General features: G+C 32.0%; 3 protein-coding genes across 4 annotated transcripts; all 3 read right to left on the minus strand.

The window, feature by feature from the left end:
• Nucleotides 1–3,794: 3,794 nt before the first annotated feature.
• LOC144563874 (uncharacterized) lies at nt 3,795–7,690 on the minus strand. Its single transcript, XM_078313340.1, has 8 exons — nt 7,614–7,690; nt 7,220–7,301; nt 5,935–6,202; nt 5,277–5,500; nt 4,981–5,071; nt 4,751–4,881; nt 4,413–4,622; nt 3,795–4,155 (listed from the first exon to the last, which is right to left on the minus strand). Exons 1-8 carry the CDS (start codon nt 7,688–7,690, stop codon nt 3,961–3,963), a joined length of 1,278 nt encoding a protein of 425 aa, XP_078169466.1. The 3' UTR covers nt 3,795–3,960.
• Nucleotides 7,691–10,315: 2,625 nt separating this feature from the next.
• On the minus strand, nt 10,316–12,443 carry LOC144564151 (uncharacterized). The gene is made up of 4 exons (XM_078313687.1): nt 12,164–12,443; nt 11,724–11,923; nt 11,136–11,389; nt 10,316–10,676 (listed from the first exon to the last, which is right to left on the minus strand). The coding sequence occupies exons 1-4, from the start codon at nt 12,256–12,258 to the stop codon at nt 10,398–10,400; spliced, it is 828 nt and encodes a 275-aa protein (XP_078169813.1). The 5' UTR covers nt 12,259–12,443; the 3' UTR covers nt 10,316–10,397.
• A 2,124-nt stretch (nt 12,444–14,567) lies between these two features.
• On the minus strand, nt 14,568–16,617 carry LOC144564152 (uncharacterized). 2 transcript variants are annotated; one of them, XM_078313689.1, is made up of 4 exons: nt 16,473–16,617; nt 16,027–16,226; nt 15,440–15,693; nt 14,568–14,974 (listed from the first exon to the last, which is right to left on the minus strand). In XM_078313689.1, exons 1-4 carry the CDS (start codon nt 16,565–16,567, stop codon nt 14,696–14,698), a joined length of 828 nt encoding a protein of 275 aa, XP_078169815.1. In that variant the 5' UTR covers nt 16,568–16,617; the 3' UTR covers nt 14,568–14,695. The 2 variants fall into 2 exon arrangements, with proteins under 2 accessions (XP_078169815.1, XP_078169814.1); XM_078313688.1 differs by having other exon boundaries at nt 16,027–16,322; nt 16,473–16,612.
• Between the last annotated feature and the right edge of the window lie 4,654 nt (nt 16,618–21,271).

Consider the following 21,271-nt stretch of genomic DNA (forward strand, 5'->3'; position numbering starts at 1 on the left):
AAAAATAGCATGTTAGTTAATTACTTCCGATTTATATAGTTAGTATCAATTCCATAAATTAATTGCAATAGAAACATAATATAAGAGAAGGAAAAAATATTCTTATACAAAATTACATATTTTCATACAAATATAGATGAAAAATAATTATCCAACAATTAAAAATAGACCAAAATATTCTCATACAAATGTAAAGTCTATTCTTTAAGGACATATCTATGAGCTTTATTTTGACTGGTACATACTATTTTTTTTTTGTCATGTTGCTTAACACGGAAACAAGAAAATTATAAAAAGTCATCAAAATAAGTTGTATTATTTGTTGTTATTGTTGTCATATTATCACACTTTATCATATTATGCATTTGTTATTGTTATAAGGATATCCTCTTCCTATAATTTATATACAATATTTGTGTACCTAAAATGGATAGATAATAGAATTGTGTTCACTTAAATGAAATCATTAAATGACAAATGTAATTCCTTATATGACATAAAAAATGGAAAACGATGAATATATGACCAGTCAATACAAAAATTCTTAAAATAACATTTAAATAATGAAAAGAAAACATGACCAAAATATTGCACACTAAATAGACTTGTGGTGAGTACTTGTGGTAAGTACATATCTAATCAATTTAGACATCTAAACATAAAAAACATGAAAAAGATTCATCGAATCAAAAGAAGAAAAGTTATTTGATTAGAGGGTTAATATTCAATTCAAAAATTTATCTTTTAATCACAACCGTTAATGGATTATGTCATATACATGGAGTAGAACTAGGGTGCTCTTAAGCTTACCAAAGTTTTGGTGAGCTTAACTCTAAAACTCATCAAATCAATTTCAAATGACGAATCCGAACTGTTGAAACCCGTCTACCTTACGTGTGATGCATCTACATGTGAAATTTTAAAACATTCGAATTAATTTGAGTAGAACTAGGGTGTTCTTAAGCTCACCAAAGTTTTGGTGATCTTAACTCTAAAACTCATAAAATCAATTTCAAATGACGAATCCGAACCGTTGAAACCCGCCTACCTTAAGTATGATGCATCTACATGTGAAATTTTTAAACATTCGAATTAATTTAGTATAAAGTCAAGCGGTCAAAATTAGAAGGTTAATAAATTAATTTTAGTGCATTCATTTTTGAATGTTTTTTGACCGATTGACTTTATACTAAATTAATTAGAATGTTTAAAAATTTCACATGTAGATGCATCACACGTAAGGTAGGCGGGTTTCAACGGTTCGGATTCGTCATTTGAAATCGATTTGATAAGTTTTAGAGTTAAGCTCACCAAAACTTTGGTGAGCTTAAGAGCACCCTAGTTCTACTCAATTAATTTAGTATAAAGTCAAGCAGTCAAAAACATTCAAAAAATGAATGCACTAAAATTAATTTATTAACTTTCTAATTTTGACCGCTTGACTTTATACTAAATTAATTCAAATGTTTAAAAATTTCACATGTAGATGCATCACACGTAAGGTAGGCGGGTTTCAACGGTTCAGATTCGTCATTTGAAATCGATTTGATAAGTTTTAGACTTAAGCTCACCAAAACTTTGGTGAGCTTAAGAGCACCCCTAGTTCTACTCCATATACATGCTTAATATAATAATAAAGATGATAAATCAACAATGAGGTGGAACAAAATGTTCCTTTACACATTACACAACGCAATAGATCGAATTTCTCTCAATTAAATAACAAAAGCACACTAATTATCTATGATCATTCGGCCAGAATTATTAATATAAACTTGAGTAACTTGATGAGTATAATAATTTCCTCGTGAGGTACCAGATCGCATTTATTCATATCTTTTGTTTACGGGTTAGTTGAGAAGTTATAAACTCATGATTCTTTCTTAGGTTAGAAATTGCAAGAGTGTGGTAAAATGGAATCCTTGTGCGTTGTTTCTTATGATTATGAGATATAAACAATATAAAGCTCATAAGTCTATTTAAGAAATGAACCCCATTTCATTTCTTGGTGTAATTTCTAATGTTGCTGCTACTAGATAAAGTGTCATCAAATTTATATGTTGAGTTAATTAAGATATTTGAGAAGACCAAAGAGCATCTTTTCTCTCAATTTTTATTGAACGAAAGAAATAAAAATAATCAATGAAAGAAAAAAATTGAAATAGATAATACAATAGCCATGGCCTTCGCAATAGGTGTGGGCTTAAGGCCCGCTTGAGTAGTGCACAGAAATATTTGGGCCTCCGATTCGTTATTTAAATTTATCTTCCTGAAAGATTTTGGTGCTATGACTTCATAAATTATTGTGTGGTGAACTTCTGATACTGTAAATGGGTTGGATAACATGAACATTTTCTCCCCTACACCACATATGATCGAGGAGAAATTATTAAATCGAGTGTCGCTCTGCCACGTTGCAGCAGCTTGATTTTGGAAGCACTTTTTTCTATATTTTTGGGACACTGCCATAAGACAACTTTGGATATTTATTGTTTGAATCCTTCTACTTTAACTTAATTGCATAAAATTGTGAAATTACGTAGTTTATTGTATTTAGATGTACATATACGTTGTTGTGAATTTTAATTATGTAAAACGATGGTGTAATAATAAAAAAAACTCATTTTTATTTTTTTAAACAAAACTAGTTCAACATTAAATATATTTTGTTGTCATTTTAATAATCTTTTATTATTTTTAGTCCCGTAAATTGTTATGGTGAACATTCTTTGTTATTGCATTATAGAATATGAAATACAATGACTTTTTCCTTGGCTCAACACTTCTTTAATGAAACATAAACCGGTGCTTTGTATATTGAGTTGAGTACTTGAGTTCACGAAATATATATTTATTGTATTATGTTGTTAACCGTATAACACATTAAATTATTCATTCTCGAATATTATTTATTATTTGGAGGATGTAAATTAATAAAAAAAAAAATGTACCATATGTCACTATTGCTGAATACAGGTGTTCCTTATTCCCATTTTTTTCTTTTAATAATTTTTTAAACATTATGTTTTTATGTCACAAAGTTTTGCAATGTTTTCATCTAGTGATTAACAATATTTTTCCCAATGAAAAATAACATGCATTTCCAAAATTCAAATTTTTTTTTTGTAAATACTTAAAATTCAAAATTTTGATATCCATCTCTATCTAAGAAAAATATAATTTAGTTTGAGAACAAATACAAATCTCAACTAATTATATGCTTGTAGAACTTAGACACGATTTTTGTTGTGAATTTTAATTAATTTCGTTAGAGAACTTCTACAAGTCGTTATAATATTTATGGTTAAAATTCTACAGGTGGTATGATCAAAGCAGTTAACTGGAGATTTGACCGGAGATCACTTAGTAATGAAAAATCGCTCGTTTTTACATCGTTCGTTGAACCGGTTTATAAATATTTAGTATTGAGATTTACATGATTATAATAAGAAGTTCACAGACACTTAAAAAGTTTGATCCACTAAAAAAGCATATATTTTACCCTTCTAGATCCAGTTAATTCAAAATTAAATTAGGAAGAATACAAGAGAGAAAGCAGTACAGTAATTAACAAAATGTCAGAATAAAAACACATTTGTAATCAATCTCTTGTATTTATTTTGAATGAACTTCATGCAAAATTAGTACCATTCAATTCAGATTCTGCCATTAAAGCTTTGAGCGATTCCCCTGCTGTCATTTTCATTTCTTTTCTGTATATTCAACTTCTTTAATCTGAATTTTTTTAAACCAATTATATCTCTTCAAACAACATAACCATAAACAACAGTGTATTTTCTTTTCTAATTTGTATATTATGGCATCTCCACAGTATGAGTTACACAAAAAACATTCTTCCATATATAGCCCAACAAAAATTTCACTCTCAATTTAATTACAAAAAAGGGGCTAACTAATTGTCTATCAAACACTCCACACTTCTCTTTAATTTGAGTCACATCACATTACAATGCATGCATTAGGATTTTCATCGCTGAAAATCTGCGGTGGAGGCGGAGGCGGAGGCATATACGAATATTGATACTGCGGCGGAGGAGGATATGAATAGGGATACTGATAAGGATGAGGATATGGATATGCATACTCCATTGGGAACCTTGGGAAGTAGTAGCAGTTATGCTGATCTCCATTTCCCTTTTTTAACAAAAAAAGGAAGAAAAAAATAAGTAATACAAATAATGCATTCTAGGAAATAACCAAATGGTTCTTATCTAACAAGGAATCAAAAATTATGTTTCTTTCCCATTCAGATTCCATCAAATTTTCCATCATCAGTTCCAACATACATGTTAGGCAAATGTTTACTTGTCCCCAATATATTAGAAAATTATATAAACTCATTAATTTATTAATTAATTAATTTCAAAGAAGCATCTGGTTCTGAAACTTACCTTACCACCATCACCGGGGTCCACAACAGCAACCAAAGTTGCTGTAGAAGAGCTGCCCTCTTCCTTGTCCTTGTTCTCCTCTTTTGGTTTTTCTTCAGTCTTTTGTTCCTTTTTCTCATTCTCCTTTGCATTCTCTTGTTTGGACTCTGGTTTGGAATCGTTAGCGGGTTTTGCATCTTCTGTAATTGCCGGCTTATTCGCGGCCAGAATCTATGTATTTCCATTTAACAAAAGAAAGCTCTGTGCTTAATACGTATAAATGCAGGAAAATAATAATTAACAGTCTTAAAATTTAACAGTGTTAATGTCATCATGAACTCCTAATAACAAAAAGCTACCTGTTCTTGCTTGACAATAAAAGCGTGCTTTCCAGTGCGCTTGTATAAATATTTTACCAGGTCGTCGGGATCAAAATTACCCATAACCTTCACTTGGGATGTCACTAAAGTGGTTTCCACTGTTTGCACCCCTATAATCAATAATTTGAAATACAAAATAGAAAGAATTATCTCAGACATCCCCATCCATTTTCTAGAAAGAAAAACAATAATAATTAATAGTTTAATACCACTCAATTTTAGAATCCTTCTCTTGACCTCTTCTGCACAGGCCTCACAGTGCATGTACACCTTCAGCACCACCACCACCGTCTTTTCAGGCTACAAAATCAGATATAGAATAAATAAATCATGAAATTATTACTGGATAAATGTACCATTAAGAAATTTAAAATGTCTATTTTTTTTTCCACAGAGTTGGCTTTAGCAGGACCTCATGAACTCTTGTTATTTCTAATTAACAAGTAATACACCATATATTATATAATTAGGAACTGTAATCATAAATAGTAAATGGTGCAAGTACCTCTTTCTTTTGGTTGGTCTTTTCCTCTTTCTTCTTCTCTAGCATCTCAACCACGGCAACATTTTTTGATAAGTGTGGTCCAGGTGCAGGACTCAAGATCTCAAGTACTCTTTTTCCACTCCTCCTATAAATGGTCTCTGCTACGTTCTTCGGATCCTGAGCCGCCGCCTTCCCTTTCACTACCACTGTATTTGTCTTGCAATCTGTTTTCACATCCTCCACCCCTTCATCCATAAAGAAGAAAACTTGCAATTAATTTGTTTGATATCATGCAGAATATAGTGAAAATTGTGTAAAAGTGAAGAAAATTATAATGTACATGAATAAGATGTTTCTTCATTAAATTATAAAAAATCAGTCTCATAAGTAAAAATACATTGTCGTAAATATTTTACCAATGGAGCAATATTTCTGCATAGATCTAACTGATGAACCATTTATTGCAAGGTGTTAGTGAATATAATAATAAATTTTTAAAACTTTATTTTTATTTTTCAAATAAGCACCTAAAATTTTACCATTCCATATAAAATCCAACCATCATTAATAACTAATGACCACAAATTATACATTAACACTAAATCGATGTTCGATCTAATTAGAATAGTATAGCCTTAACTTCTACCCACAAAAAAAATTTGAGAATTATATTATATACCTTCAAGGCCTCTAAGAGATTTGCGAACTTTCTTTGCACATCCTTCACAATGCATGAAAACCTTCAATACCACTTCCTCAGGTGGCAATTGCACTGATGGATTTGGTTTAGCCGGTGGAACTTCCGGCTTCTCTCCCGGCTCCTTCACCTCCCCACCATTTTTCTTTTGGTTTTCATTTTTTTCCTTGGGTATTCCTTCGTCCTTCTTTACTTCTTCTATAGCCTGAGTCTCGTTTTCCTTCCCGACCTTGGGCAAGAGCCTCTCCTTCTTCAGAACATTCAGTAAATTAGGGGAAAAAAAAGTTAATAATGACAGACAAAATATAGAAAATCAAGATATCAATTTAAGATCATTTAACGAAGCAATTTTTGTACACTTCTGCTAGTGGCTTTGGCCTGAAACATAGCAGCGCATGCCTCACAATTAGTAATGCATGTGCTAAAGGTTAATTTTGTATGATTTTCTTGGTCCTTTTTTATGATTTTCATTTTACATTTTGCTCATCTCCATTTTTTCTTTTTCTATTTTTCTTGTGATTCTTAATCCAATTGACCATTGTTGCCTTAATTAAAAAAAAAAAGACAATAATTATGCGTACAAATTAACTCATTTGAACAAGAAAAATTATTAATTGATATTTGGTACTGGTTCAAAATTGCTAGAAATAAGTTGATTAGTAATAATATAATTAATACATGTATAATTGTACAAGCCCGCGAGCTCTTAATTTTTTTTTTTTTTTTACAGCTTGGTAGAGGCTACCAAGTTATATAGGAAAAACCCGCAAGCTCTTAATACAAATAATGGTAACATTTGTAGATGCCGAAATGGATTTAACAAAAAAAATTGAAGGTTTCGAGTAAACAACACGACAAAAAAAATGACGAAATGCTCGAAATCCCTGATTGGTATCGAGTAAACAACACAAACAGATCACGTCATAAAAGGCAACAAATTGTATGGTCTCTCCCGAATAAAACATGTAAGAATTTCTGTATTAATTTCCAACTTCCCTATTGGGTGTTGTTCTTAGTAATGCTGGAATACAGCAACAAGTAACAGGAACTTATTTGTACAAACTTATTGAGCATTAAAAAGACCACAAATTCACGTGTTCTCGTGTTGTTTGAATGAAATCGAACTGCCGCCACTATAAACCCTAGAAAATTAGGGAAAATAAGAGCAATTGGGTTTAAAACCATTTCAATTATATTGCTATTTTGAATGAAGTTCCAATTTTGTATTATATAAAATCAAATTTGACCTAATTTAATTCGCATATACCTCCTGTGACTTCTCATCTTCTATTTTTCCTAAATCCTCTTTCCCCTGTTCTTCCGGGCTCTTCTTCTTCCCCTCCTGCAATTATTTTTTTATCATCAGTACCAACAAAATTTCACAATAAAAAAATCATCAAAAAATGTTAGATAGCGTTCCTTACCTTCGTCATATCTCAATCTATATCGCTCTATCGTCTCTCTCTCGCTCTCTCTCTTATACTTATTTTTCTTTTTGTTTGCTTTTTATTTATTTTTTTGGTTTTGTTTTGTTTTATCTCTCTATCTATAATACATGTTGAGTGACAGTAGAGAAACAGAAACAGAAACAGAGCATTATCTCTCAACTGTGCACCCCCTGTGCGTCAGTTACTAGGTGACGTGGCGAGAGATGCACGTACGTGTGCGACGCTACAGCTGACACCTGTTCTTTTGGCGCCGTGAATCGCATGGTTCTCGCTTTCTGTGCATGGTTCATCTGTGTACGGTGTACTTCCGTGTGCGGAGATGTTCGGATATTCTGTGACCATCGCGATATTTTCGATATGTAGCGAAGTTGTTAAGAAAAATATATAATTGCTTTCGTTTGATATTATTGTACATGTATATTAAAATCATATTTTTTTTTTTAAAAAAACTGCTTTCACCAACTCACATGGAAATGAGTAAATAATTAGAGTAATACTAAAAATATTTTCTTGTAAAATAAAACTATTTGAAATTTTGAAATAGATGTAAAGATTTTTTTCGTAAAACTAATAAAGGTATCTAATCTTATTTGCACAATGTTACTTTATCATCTTTGAACAATTTTTTTTTTGAGAAAAATTACCAACAGACCAATAGTCAACACTTGTCTTATAAATATAGACGATTTAATAAATAACATTAATTATCTCATGTAAAAAATTGTTTTAAGAAAAAAAAATTCAATTCAAGTTTTAATGACTGGACAATATAAAATAACAAATGAATACCATCTCAAATAGAATACATGACAAATGCATTACTAACAAATGTTTGAATTCAATATATATCATCTTGGATCATTTGAAAGAAAAGAAATAAAACATAATTCAATGACTCCACTAACATTAATTAAAAGTAGTATGATGTTTGTGACGTCAGTAAATAATATGTACACTTAATAACAATTACTTTATTATATCAATGTTATCTTTTAATTTAAATTAATTTTTACTTTATATGAATTTATTATATTTAATAACTTTTTTCAACTGAAGCTTCGACCTCAGAGATTAAAATAATCTAGTGAGAATTTAATGAAATCTTCCAATATACAAGTGCAGATATAATGCATAAGATATGGCCATTCCATGAGTGCAGCAAAAGATTAGGTCTCAGGTAGACGGTGTTTTAAGCCGACGTCTGGGGCCAGAGTTTTATCGATCGGACGGGTCAGAATCATTTGTAGTTGTTTGTTTCTACTTGTGAACCGTCTTTTCATGGATCAAGCAAACTTCACAAGTTGGGCCGTATAGAAACAAAACCCATGGACCCTTAAAGAGTCTTTGTCAGTTCCTTGGTTCCAGAGCTCACAAAAAGCTGCAGAAAGAAAGGTATGCATACTAGTAGCATAATTGTGTTCAGCTTTTCATTTCTATTTAAGCACAATGATTATAATCTAGCTGTCCATATATACCAAAATATATTCTTCATGTCTTACTCGATGCCTTATACCAAAAATCCCAAATCAAAATCTAAGACATGCATTGAATCCAAAAATAAATTTGTCGAATTTCAATGAGACAAACTTAAAGGTCAGTTGTATAGTTGTATATTAAAATCTACTAAATTTCACCATTCCAAAAAGAGGAGGGATCGGATTACACTATTTTTTTAGTGATACTGGTTACACTCTATGTTTGCAAAGTTCAAACAGTCGATCCAAACCGTTTAACTTGTTGGATATATTAAAATATGCTTACAGATCAAAGTTTACATTTTTCTAAATTTTTTTACTATTTATTAAGATGGGTACAAAAAGTCAACGGTATGAATATAGCGATTTTGTTAAATACTTAATAAATAGTAAAAAAATTCCAAAAAATATAAAATTTGATCTTCAAGCACATTTTAACATATTCAACAAGTTGAACGGTTTGGATCGACTGTTTGGACTTTGAAAACTTTAAAAATGGAGAGTGTAACCGGTGTCACCAAAAAAATGGTGTAATCGGATCCCTCCTCTTCCAAAAAATAGAGATTCGTTGTAACATGGTTAATTAAGATTAAATATGATATTAAAGATTTGAGTTTAGACAAAGATATCAGATTACATGATCGCTTTTCTATACATTTGTTAATCCCTTTTTAAACTCAATCTTTGCCACCAAATTTCAGCTTCAATAATCGTGTACATTGAAATGACCTCTACTTTTTATAGTGATAGAATTTGCTAAATTTTAAACTCTTGCTCTTATACAACCAATTTCTAAGTTTTGTCCTGTTGAATTTCAATAATATTGCTTTTGGACTTGGTACATGTCTTAAACCTGCATTAAGGTATGAAAAAGATATTTTGATTTTGGTTCAAATTTATTGAGTTTGGAGATGGATTATAGAAGTTTAGAAGATAACGATGTGTGGATGTTGGATTTTGTGGAGTAGCTTGGTAATAAGATTAGTTTGTGGACTATAAAGTAAATTAAATTGTGACTGTACATGCACGCATCAGATTCCACGAACTATGACAATAGATGAATAGAAGCATAGGCATCAAGGTTCCCCTCTACTTGCTGGTTCACATGGAAGCAACATAACGACAGGATATTCAGAGATGGTAGACTAAGCCTTTAGCCGACTATCAGAACGAGCAATGCATGAGGGAAATATGTGGATCAAATACTGTAAATGGGCTCTGAAAATAATTGAGACCATGTTGGTATGTTTCAATAAATTCAACAGGCAGCCTCTGTCCGCAGCACCTTTCAGAATTAAACTTTGTGGAGCTTTTTCTCGTAAAAACTATGGACGAAATTTTTTTCAAAAATCAAACCAACTAAACGGGAAGAAAATTTCAGCTCCAGCAGAAAAGTACTAGCTAAAAGTAAAAAAAAAATCTTTCAATGAAAATTCCACCATAATTGCCGGAAATTTATTTATAATTTTTGTTATTAGCATCTTATTTCATCTAGCATTATCTACAACAGCCACAATAAATACTACATGAAAGAGCGCATGCGCGGCCTTACAATGGATTGTGCCCCATCTACAAAAATCGTCGTACCAGTCATGTACCGAGACTCATCTCCAATCAGGTACAGGACAGTAGAGGCCAGGTCATTTTTTGGGTCGAGCCACCTTTGAAGAGGCATCACATCTCCGGTCAATTTCTCTGCTCTTTCTTTCCCAATTGTCGAAGGGTAATTGTCCCCTAAATGTAGGCCCCGAGCAATTGCATTTACTCTTATTTTGTGTTTTCCGATTTCCATTGCTGATAGCTGGAGAAAATAACAAAACACAGATTTTTTTTTTTAAAATATGGCTGTTATTCAAATATCAATTGTATAATTATAAATAGTGCAAACTTTTTAGAACTTCTGTAAAACTTTGGCAATTTCTTAAGGTTATTTGCAAAGAACCCGAAACATCAAAGTTTTATAAATGACATTTAACATTCTTTGGTTTTTTGCAAATAGCCCCTGGACACTATATTAAAGCAATGAAAAACATCTCTCTCATTCGGCAAAGCAATTTCGACAACGTGACCCTAACTTTGGACAAGGTTACACAAAGTGATTAAAAAATAAGTTACAAACATAAAATTCTAAAGGTACAGTACTTCATTGTTCAAATCAATTTTAATTTAAATATTTGGTAAATTTTGGGTATTAGTGAAAATAAGACATATAAAGGTTCAATTTACACTTAAAATCCCAATTTTCTTGGATTGAACATACCCTTGCCAGTTGTTGTACGGAAGCCAAGCTTGATCCAAAGGCAACCGAACCAGGATAGAGACCTCTTTCTGCTCCAAGAATTTGAGTCAAAAACACAATTGATCCCCAACCAGCAGCCGAATTAGGGTTCAAATCTGAACTGTCTCGCATCCTCTTAGCAACAGCCTTCAGGAGAAACCATGGTGCCATCACATTTACTTTTACAGTCCTTTTGTATTCCTCTTCACTTATGTCAAGACAGTCATGCATAGGACCTACAAATATTTTTTCACATTTTAATGGCAATTTATTTTATTTCAACATACTCTTTTGTTAAACTCATGTCTAAGTCATTTTTTTAAATATGCTGTTTCCACCTTTCTATTTCAATTTGATATCCAATGCAAGGCAAGTAGCACCTCATGACAGTAAGAGAACAAATAATGAAAGCATTTTCTAATTATGCCATTTTTTAATTGTAATTACACAGGTTAAGTTAGACTTAATCTTCGATGTGCTTAAGTCAGGGCTAAATTTCTGCATTTACATTGGTAAAACAAAGATATGAGCTAACAGATTTTCCAAAAATTTATTGCTAACATTTTTTACCTTCATAAGTGTAACAGTTAACAAAAGCATCCAATCCACCATAGATGCTCCATGCCAGCCCTACAGCTGAATCGAAAGCCGACTCCTTTTCTTCTTCAAAATTCAAATTGACCACTTGAATCTGTTTGCTTTTATCAAGTGAACTCAAGACTTCACCAGCTAATCCCGTAAGAGATCTCTCATCTCCCATCAATACCAACCTTATTTGAAAAGAAAATGCGAAGGAAATCAGAACAAATGCTACCGACGTAACACAAAGATACTGCCGAGATATGTTTTGAATCTCGTTTCCGCTGCTACAGGTTTGATCGCTCAGTAGTAGTGCTCAAATTGAGAGAAATCACAAAAACTCATAACCTAGCGATTGGGATTTCTAATTTCAGCTCGGATTTCCTTTGAAATTGGAGCAAGTAAAGAAATTTAAACACAAATCAGAGTACCTGCATCCGAATTTGGCGAGGTGATACACGATTCCCTTGGATACCTCATCGTCACTAGCTGTCAGCAAAACCCTTTTGTCGTAACTATTCGCCATTTTCACTTTCTTTCTCTCGATTGAAAACTCTTTTTGAAGAGAATCTGAATGGGTTTAATTGTTTCACACTTTCACCTCAATATAAGGTCTGATTTAACAACAGATTTGAGAGCACGTGAAAGAGGCAGACACAACTGAACTTGTTTAGCTGTTATTTCTATTTTATAATTTAAAAAAAGAAAAATGTTGTTTCCGCTTCCCCATTTCAGTACTAAAGATTGACTGCTCCCGGTGCATCGTTTTATGATAGAGGATAAACTGACAAATAACAATTTAGGCTGACAAATTTTTTGAGTGATTTTGTTCGTTCGACAAAATTATTTCGTTTTGTCAATAACTCGTATGAATCGTGTATAAATATTTTAAGTCATTTATAAATTTAAATTTGATTTTTTGTAAAAATAGCACTTATAAAAGGAAAAAAATGTGATGTAATGGGGTTGATTGATAGGGAATTCAAAATGACATGTTCTAACGTTATCTGGCTGTGTTGATAACGTTAAAATTTTCTAAATTTTAGTTTTATTTTCTCGTCCTTGCGAATATTTTATGCTCCAGGTGCGTTCGAGTATTCCTGTGAGAACTGTTTGTTTAGTCATGTTGACTCATTTCTGTAGTCATTTGTTAAGGGCCCTTTTCCTCCTATTTTTATTTCTCAACAAATTCAAGCAGTTCTAGTTAGTGGATTTGGCCGCTGGAAAACGAAGAAAACATGCATGACGTCGCTTGAAGAACGTTATTAGTGACGTCACTTGAACGTTATCTAGTTAGTGGATTTGGCCATTCCATGAGTGCAGCAAAAGATTAGGTCTCAGGTAGACGGTGTTTTAAGCCGACGTCTGGGCCACAGTTTTATTGATCGGACGGGTCATAATCATTTGCAGTTGTTTGTTTCTACTTGTGAACCGTCTTTTCATGGATCAAGCAAACTTTACAAGTTGGGCCGTATAACAAAACCTATGGTTCCAGAGTCTTTGTTATGTCAGTTCCTTGGTTCCAGAGCTCACAAAGAGCTGCAGAAAGAAAGGTATACATACTAGTAGCATAAATGTATGTTGGCATGAGATTAGTGTGAGTAGCATAATTGTAGCATATTTCATGTCATGTATAGTTTGTGTTCAGCTTTTCATTTCTATTTAAGCACAATGATTATAATCTAGCTGTCCATATATACCAAAATACGATGCCTTGTACCAAATATCCCAAATCAAAATCTAAGACATGCATTGAGTCCAAAAATAAATTTGTCGAATTTCAATGGGACAAACTTAAAAGGTCAGTTGTATTTTAAAATCTACTAAAATTCACCATTCCAAAAAATAGAGATTCGTTCTAACATGGTTAATTAAGCTTAAATATGATAGTAAAGATTTGAGTTTAGACAAGGATATCAAATTACATGATCGCTTTTCTATACATATGTTAATCCCTTTTTAAACTCAATCTTTGCCACCAAATTTCAGCTTCAATAATCATGTACAGTGAAATGATCTCTAGTTTTTATATTGATAGAATTTGCTAAATTTTAAAGTAACTCTTGCTCTTATACAACCAATTTCTAAGTTTTGTCTTGTTGAATTTCAATAATATTGTTTTTGGACTTGGTACATGTCTTAAAAATGCATTAAGGTATGAAAAAGATATTTTGATTTTGGTTCAAATTTATTGAGTTTGGAGATGGATTATAGAAGTTTAGAAGATAACGATGTGTGGATGTTGGATTTTGTGGAGTTGCTTGGTAATAAGATTAGTTTGTGGACTATAAAGTAAATTGAATTGTGACTGTATATGCACGCATCAGATTCCAAGAGTCGTACCAGAATCGAGGAAAGAAGTTATGAAGACACCACGAACTATGACGATAGAAGCATAGGCATCAAGGTTCCTCTCTATATGCTGGTTCACATGAAAGCAACATAACGAAAGGATATTCAGAAATGGCAGACTAAACCTTAGCCTACTATCAGAACGAGCGATGGATGAGGGAAATATGTGGATCAAATACTGCAAATGGGCTCTGAAAATAATTGAGACCATGTTGGTATGTTTCAATAAATTCAACAGGCAGCCTCTGTCAGCACCTTTAAGAATTAAACTTTGTGGAGCTGTTTTTTCGTACAAACTATGGACGAATTTTTTTTTTCAAAAATCAAACCGAGTAACGAAACGGGAAAAAAATTTCAGCTCTAGCAGAAAAGTACTAGCTAAGGAAAAAAAAAAACAAATCTTTCAATGAAAATTCCACCATAATTGCCGGAAATTTATTTATAATTTTGGTTATTATCTACAACAGCCACAACAAAAACTACTAGGAAATTTATTTATAACATCTTATTTCATCTAGCATTATCTACAACAGCCACAACAAAAACTACTAGGAAATTTATTTATAACATCTTATTTCATCTAGCATTATCTACAACAGCCACAACAAATACTACTTGAAAGAGTGTAAGCGCGGCCTTACAATGGATTGTGCCCCATCTACAAAAATTGTCGTACCAGTCATGAAACGAGACTCATCCCCAATCAGGTACAGGACAGTAGAAGCCAGGTCATTTTTCGGGTCGAGCCACCTTTGAAGAGGCATCACATCTCCGGTCAATTTCTCTGCTCTTTCTTTCCCAATTGTCAAAGGGTAATTGTCCCCTAAATGTAGGCCCCGAGCAATTGCATTTACTCTTATTTTGTGCTTTCCGATTTCCATTGCTGATAGCTGGAGAAAATAACAAAACACAGATTTTTTTTTTTTTTTTAAATTTGGCTGTTATTCAAATATCAATTGTATAATTATAAATAGTGCAAACTTTTTAGAACTTCTGTAAAACTTTGGCAATTTTTTAAGGTTATTTGCAAAGAACCCAAAACATCAAAGTTTTATAAATGACATTTAACATTCTTTGGTTTTTTGCAAATAGCCCCTGGACACTAAATTAAAGCAATGAAAAACATATCTCTCATTCGGCAAAGCAATTTCGACAATGTGACCCTAACTTTGGACAAGGTTACACAAAGTGATTAAAAAATAAGTTACTAACATAAAATTCTAAAGGTAATTCAGTACTTCATTGTTCAAATCAATTTAATTTAAATATTTGGTAAATTTTGGGTATTAGTGAAAACAAGACATATAAAGGTTCAATTTACACTTAAAATCCTAATTTTCTTGTATTGAACATACCCTTGCCAGTTGTTCTACGGAAGCCAAGCTTGATCCAAAGGCAACCGAACCAGGATAGAGACCTCTTTCTGCTCCAAGAATTTGTGTCAAAAACACAATTGATCCCCAACCAGCAGCCGAATTAGGGTTCAAATCTGAACTGTCTCGCATCCTCTTAGCAACAGCCTTCAGGAGAAACCATGGTGCCATCATATTTACTTTTACAGTCCTTTTGAACTCCTCTTCACTTATGTCAAGACAGTCATGCATAGGACCTACAAATATTTTTTCACATTTTAATGGCGATTTATTTTATTTCAACATACTCTTTTGTTAAACTCATGTGTAAGCCATTTTTTAAATATGCTGTTACCTTTTTTTTATTTCAATTTGATATCCAATGCAAGGCCAGTAGCACCTCATGACAGTAAGAGAACAAATAATGAAAGCATTTTCAAATTATGCCATTTTTTAATTGTAATTACACAGGTTAAGTTAGACTTGATCTTCGATGTGCTTAAGTCAGGGCTAAATTTCTGCATTTACATTGGTAAAACAAAGATATGAGCTAACAGATTTTCCAAAAATTTATTGCTAACATTTTTTACCTTCATAAGTGTAACAGTTAACAAAAGCATCCAATCCACCATAGATGCTCCATGCCAGCCCTACAGCTGAATCGAAAGCCGACTCCTTTTCTTCTTCAAAATTCAAATTGACCACTTGAATCTGTTTGCTTTTATCAAGTGAACTCAAGACTTCACCAGCTAATCCCGTAAGAGATCTCTCATTTCCCATCAATACCAACCTTATTTGAAAAGAAAATGCGAAGGAAATCAGAACAAATGCTACCGACTTAACACAAAGATGCTGCTGAGATATGTTTTGAATCTCGTTTCCGCTGCTACAGGTTCGATCCCTCAGTAGTAGTGCTCAAATTGAGAGAAATCACAAAAACCCAATTATTTAACCTAGCGATTGGGATTGCTAATTTCAGCAAGGATTTCCTTTGAAATTGGAGCAAGCAAAGAAATTTAAACACAAATCAGAGTACCTGCATCCGAATTTGGCGAGGTGATACACGATTCCCTTGGATACCTCATCGTCACTAGCTGTCAGCAAAACCCTTTTGTCGTAACTATTCGCCATTTTCACTTTCTTTCTCTCGATTGAAAACTCTTTCGGAATAGACTCTGAAGGGAATGGGTTTAATTGCACTGAACTTGTTTATAGCTGTTATTTCTATTTTATAATGTAAAAAAGAAAAATGCTGTTTCGCTTTCCCATTTCAGTACTAAATATTGACTGCTCCCGGTGCACGGTTTTATGATAGAGGATAAACTGACAAATAACAATTTAGGCTGACAAATTTTTTGAGTGATTTTGTTCGTTCGACAAAATTATTTCGGTTTGTCAAGAACTCGTATGAATCGTGTATAAATATATTATAAATCATTTATAAATTTAAATTTGATTTAAAATAGCACATGTAAAAGAAAAAAATCTGATGTAATTATGGGATTGATTGATAGGGAATTCAAGATGACATGTTCTAACGTTATCTGGCTGTGTTGATAACGTTAAAATTTTCTAAATTGTAGTTTTATTTTCTCCAGCCCTTGCGAATATTTTATGCTCCAGGTGCGTTCGAGTATTCCTGTGAGAACTGTTTGTTTAGTCGACTCATTTCTGTAGTCATTTGTTAGTATCTGACAGAAGCGGTGGGCTAATTTTTTGGAGCAAAATTAAGGTGTGATGTGTTCATTTTGGTGAGTACAATTCTAAAAGTTTATCGGATCGACGTTAAATGTTAAATTTAAAACGGTGAAATCTATGTACTTCATGAGTGATGCATGTAAATGTAAAATTTTGAAACTTTTAAATTTATTTGTTACAAGATCAAGCAGTCAAAGAAATGAACATTTTATAAGTTAATTTATAAGTTGTTTTATATATTTAATTTTTATTATTTATTTGACCGCTTAATCTTGTAGCAAATAAACTCGAAACTCTTAAAATTTTGCATGTACATGCATCACTCATGAATTACATGGATTTCAACGGTTTGAATTCGGCATTTAACGTCAATCCGATATACTTTTAGAGTTGTACTCACCAAACTCTCTTAGTAAGCATATCACACTGTAACTTTTTGGATACAAATCTGATGTGATTCTTTGGAATCACAGGACCTGCTATTCTAAATCTATCAATTTATTTATTTAGAGATTCGTGCATAAAAAAAAAAGTGATTTTGAGATTTGTGTATTCCAAAAAGTGAAGGGGTGGATTTAGAATCACAGCAGATTTATTTCCCATTTGTTAAGGTCCCTTTTCCTTCTATTTTTATTTCTCAACAAATTCAAGCAGTTCTAGTTTGTGGATTTGGCCGCTGGAAAACGAAGAAATCATGCATGACGTCACTTGAAGAACGTTATCAGTGACGTTAAATTTCTGTTATTTTATTACTATATTAGGTGTCAAAAAAATTCCATGTTTTGACCAAATATAACTAATAATAGAAATTGTAAGATTTTTTTTATAATTTAATATGTATCTCCATTCTATTATTAAGTACGTTGGGTGTCCGATTCACTAACAGTTACGATTGAAAGATAAAATTTCAGATTTAATCTCAGTTCTCCAATCAAATAATTTGTCTTATTTTGATTAAATACATTTTTTTACGTGTAGAAGTCTAAATATAGTTAAAAATATACTCATCACACATATGACCACACAATATATTATAATTAAAATTAAATACACTGTATTTTAGTGACTTTTTATTAGTTTCCTTGTTTTATTATTTCGCCTTCTTTCCTTGTATAGAATCAAATTTTTCTTTGTTTCCTTATTTCTCTTTATTTGTTTCTATACAGATCCCTACGACATAATGAAAACATTTAAGGCATCCAAAAAGCAAATCAACTCTCTTTCCATATCACTTGATAAACAAATTAAGTTATATTAAAGGGGGTCTATGTCCAGCCAAATTGTATGTTTACTGTTAAGTTCAAATTCAATTTATGTAGGTTATGACTATAGTTGCATATTAGCATCATTTATCAAAACTTATTTACATAAATTTCTAATGCTCATACAAACCTACTCCTTCGTGATCTTTGCATAAGTCACAAAAACCAACATCTACATTTATCATCCATTCGAATATGGTAAATTAAGTGCATTTTTTTAATTTCTCTTGAAACTTATTGCATTTCAAAATTAAAAACATAAAATATTGAAAACATAAAATCTAAAGTCTAACCAGATTACCAGAACCATACTGGCCAATTGTGGTTCTAACCTTCAAAATCTCTTAATTGCAAATCTTGAAATGCAATAAAATAATATGAAGAAAATGATAGAATTTACTATAGTTTTTACTCGTCTTATTTCAACAACAATTTATGTTCATCTTTATTAAGTTAGTTTTAATAACTACTACTTCTTTGGTATACATGGATTATTTGAGTGAAGAAATAAAACAATTATGCGTTCCTTCTTCGAATTTAGTATACATGGATTATTTGTGTTGCAAATATGCTGAAAAAAAAATTATGTATGCTATCTTCTACTGTTATTTTTTTTTTGTTGAGAAAATCTACTATTGTTTATTATTTATCTATATGTTCAATTTTAAACTTCAATCTTAAAATATAACTCCGTTGCAACGCACGGACATGATACTAGTATTAGATGGATGAACGATAATAAAATCAAGGGAAAATTGATTATTTGTCACTCCAAAATCTTTAAATTGTAAAAATGTCACTCCAAATTTTATTAATTTATAATTTTGTCACTCCAAATAATTAATGACTAAAATGTTCTTCCTTCTTCTCTTGCCTCCTCTTCTCCTGTCATGGCGAAAACAAAAAGCCTATTTATAAGCAGCCTGCGAATATTTTTTTTTGCCACTCCAACCAATGAGCTGATTTGCCCTTATCCTCCCTTATTAATATTTGGGCAAATCAGGAGAAAGGGGAAAGGAAATATCTATTTGACTATTAGAAAGGATGGGGAAGTGAGTGTAACCGTTGAATTTTTTAGCAAATATCTTCGTTTTGGTTTAGTATATCTTGCAATATAAAAAAGGACGGCAAAAAAATATCTAGCTTATTAGTTGTTATTGTGAGCATTTTGTTTCTTAGTATCTAATCACTATCTTTCTTTTTTTTGCAATCAAAGCCCGTAGGCATTTATTCATAATCACCACAAAAAGAGGTAGCATTACAGGATTGTTATAATAGCACTAGGTGACTCATATAGAAAACATAACAGTTCTTTATCTAAACAAAGGAAAGGTGAATCCTGTGTAACTCCATCCTTCTAGTCTGCCCCTCTTGGCGAGATAGCCAAATCGTTTTGACTTCTCTCAACATGCATGCAACTGTAATCAGTAGGTGGCATCCGATTCAAACAAGCCTTAGCTAAAATCTCACTATCGGTTACTGGAGAACGAAGCAGATGGAAGGGTCCGGGTCCAAGGTACCAAGAACTTGGAGATTTCACAGCCTGACAACTGTTATTCTTATCCCTTATCCAGCAAGGTAGTAACCAGATTCTGATTGATTCCTTGTTCGCTCTAGGGATTTTTCGATGCGTTGACAGGCTGCTTAGAAACAGGCTTCTTGTTTTCGCCATGGCAGGAGAAGAAAAAAGGAGAGTATTTTAGTTATTAATTATTTAGAGTGGTAAAATTACAAATTAATGAAGTTTGGAGTGACATGTTTATAATTTCAAATTTTGGGATGACATTTTTATAATTTGAAGATTTTGGAGTGAAAAATAACCAATTTTCTCTAAAATCAAATATGCATTTTTGACAAGAAACAAAAAGATAATACAGCACCTGCAAAATAATTTAGAAATGAATGTATAAACTTTTAATTTTAAATTACTTTGTAAAAATCCATAATAACTAAGACCATAAATGCCGAGTTTTTTAAAAATACCCAAATTTATTCATATTTTATTATAAATAACCAGAAGTTTGGCAAAATTATATTTTTGCCCAAACCGTAAGATTTCCTTACGGTTTGAAATTTTTTTTTTTCAAAACGTAAGATTTCTTTACGGTTTGAAATTATTTTTTATTTTTTTTTTTTAGCCCAACTTTGCACCTCTGGTTAACATATCAAAACACCATCAAAAATCATGAAAATTTACCGAAATGCATTTTTGACTTCATAGAATAAGACTGTGAAGTTTCATACAAAATCTCAAAACAGATTGTGAGATATCGGCTCTCAAAAATTGCCCGAACTGCTGAAAGAGTGTTTCTGAACCCAACTTTGCACCTCTGGTTAACATAACAAAACACCTTCAAAAATCATAAAAATTTACTGACATACATTGTTGACTTCATAGAATAAGACTGTGATGTTTCATACAAAATCTCAAAACAGATTGTGAGATATCGGCTCTCAAAAATTGCCCGAACTGCTGAAAGAGTGTTTCTGAACCCAACTTTGCACCTCTGGTTAACATAACAAAACACCTTCAAAAATCATAAAAATTTACCGATATGCATTGTTGACTTCATAGAATAAGACTGTGAAGTTTCATACAAAATCTCAAAACAGATTGTGAGATGTCGGCTCTCAAAAATTTCCCGAACTACTGAAAGAGTGTTTCTGAGCCCAACTTTGCACCTCTGGTTAACATATCAAAACACCTTCAAAAATCATAAAATTTTACCGACATGCATTGTTGACTTCATAGAATAAGACTGTGAAGTTTCATACAAAATCTCAAAACAGATCGTGAGATATCGGCTCTCAAAAATTACCTGAACTGCTGAAAGAGTGTTTCTAAGCCCAAATTTGCACCTCTGATTAACATATC

The sequence above is a fragment of the Carex rostrata genome, chromosome 13 (assembly GCF_964058835.1).
Source record: "Carex rostrata chromosome 13, lpCarRost1.2, whole genome shotgun sequence".
Lineage (NCBI taxonomy): Eukaryota > Viridiplantae > Streptophyta > Magnoliopsida > Poales > Cyperaceae > Carex > Carex rostrata.

Bases quoted from the DNA above. Each gene is read 5' to 3' on its own strand.
- LOC144564151 (XM_078313687.1), bottom strand. From the start codon at position 12,258: ATGGCGAATAGTTACGACAAAAGGGTTTTGCTGACAGCTAGTGACGAT. The intron at 11,924-12,163 runs GTACTCTGATTT...TTTTCAAATAAG, and splicing joins CTCGCCAAATTCGGATGCAG to GTTGGTATTGATGGGAGATG. The intron at 11,390-11,723 runs GTAAAAAATGTT...AAATATTTGTAG, and splicing joins TAACTGTTACACTTATGAAG to GTCCTATGCATGACTGTCTT.
- LOC144563874 (XM_078313340.1), bottom strand. From the start codon at position 7,690: ATGAACCATGCACAGAAAGCGAGAACCATGCGATTCACGGCGCCAAAA. The intron at 7,302-7,613 runs GTACGTGCATCT...GATAAAAAAATA, and splicing joins TCAGCTGTAGCGTCGCACAC to ATTGCAGGAGGGGAAGAAGA. The intron at 4,623-4,750 runs GTAGCTTTTTGT...GGAAATACATAG, and splicing joins TTATTGTCAAGCAAGAACAG to ATTCTGGCCGCGAATAAGCC.
- LOC144564152 (XM_078313688.1), bottom strand. From the start codon at position 16,567: ATGGCGAATAGTTACGACAAAAGGGTTTTGCTGACAGCTAGTGACGAT. The intron at 16,323-16,472 runs GTACTCTGATTT...TCGAACCTGTAG, and splicing joins CTCGCCAAATTCGGATGCAG to CAGCGGAAACGAGATTCAAA. The intron at 14,975-15,439 runs GTATGTTCAATA...TATTTTCTCCAG, and splicing joins CCGTAGAACAACTGGCAAGG to CTATCAGCAATGGAAATCGG.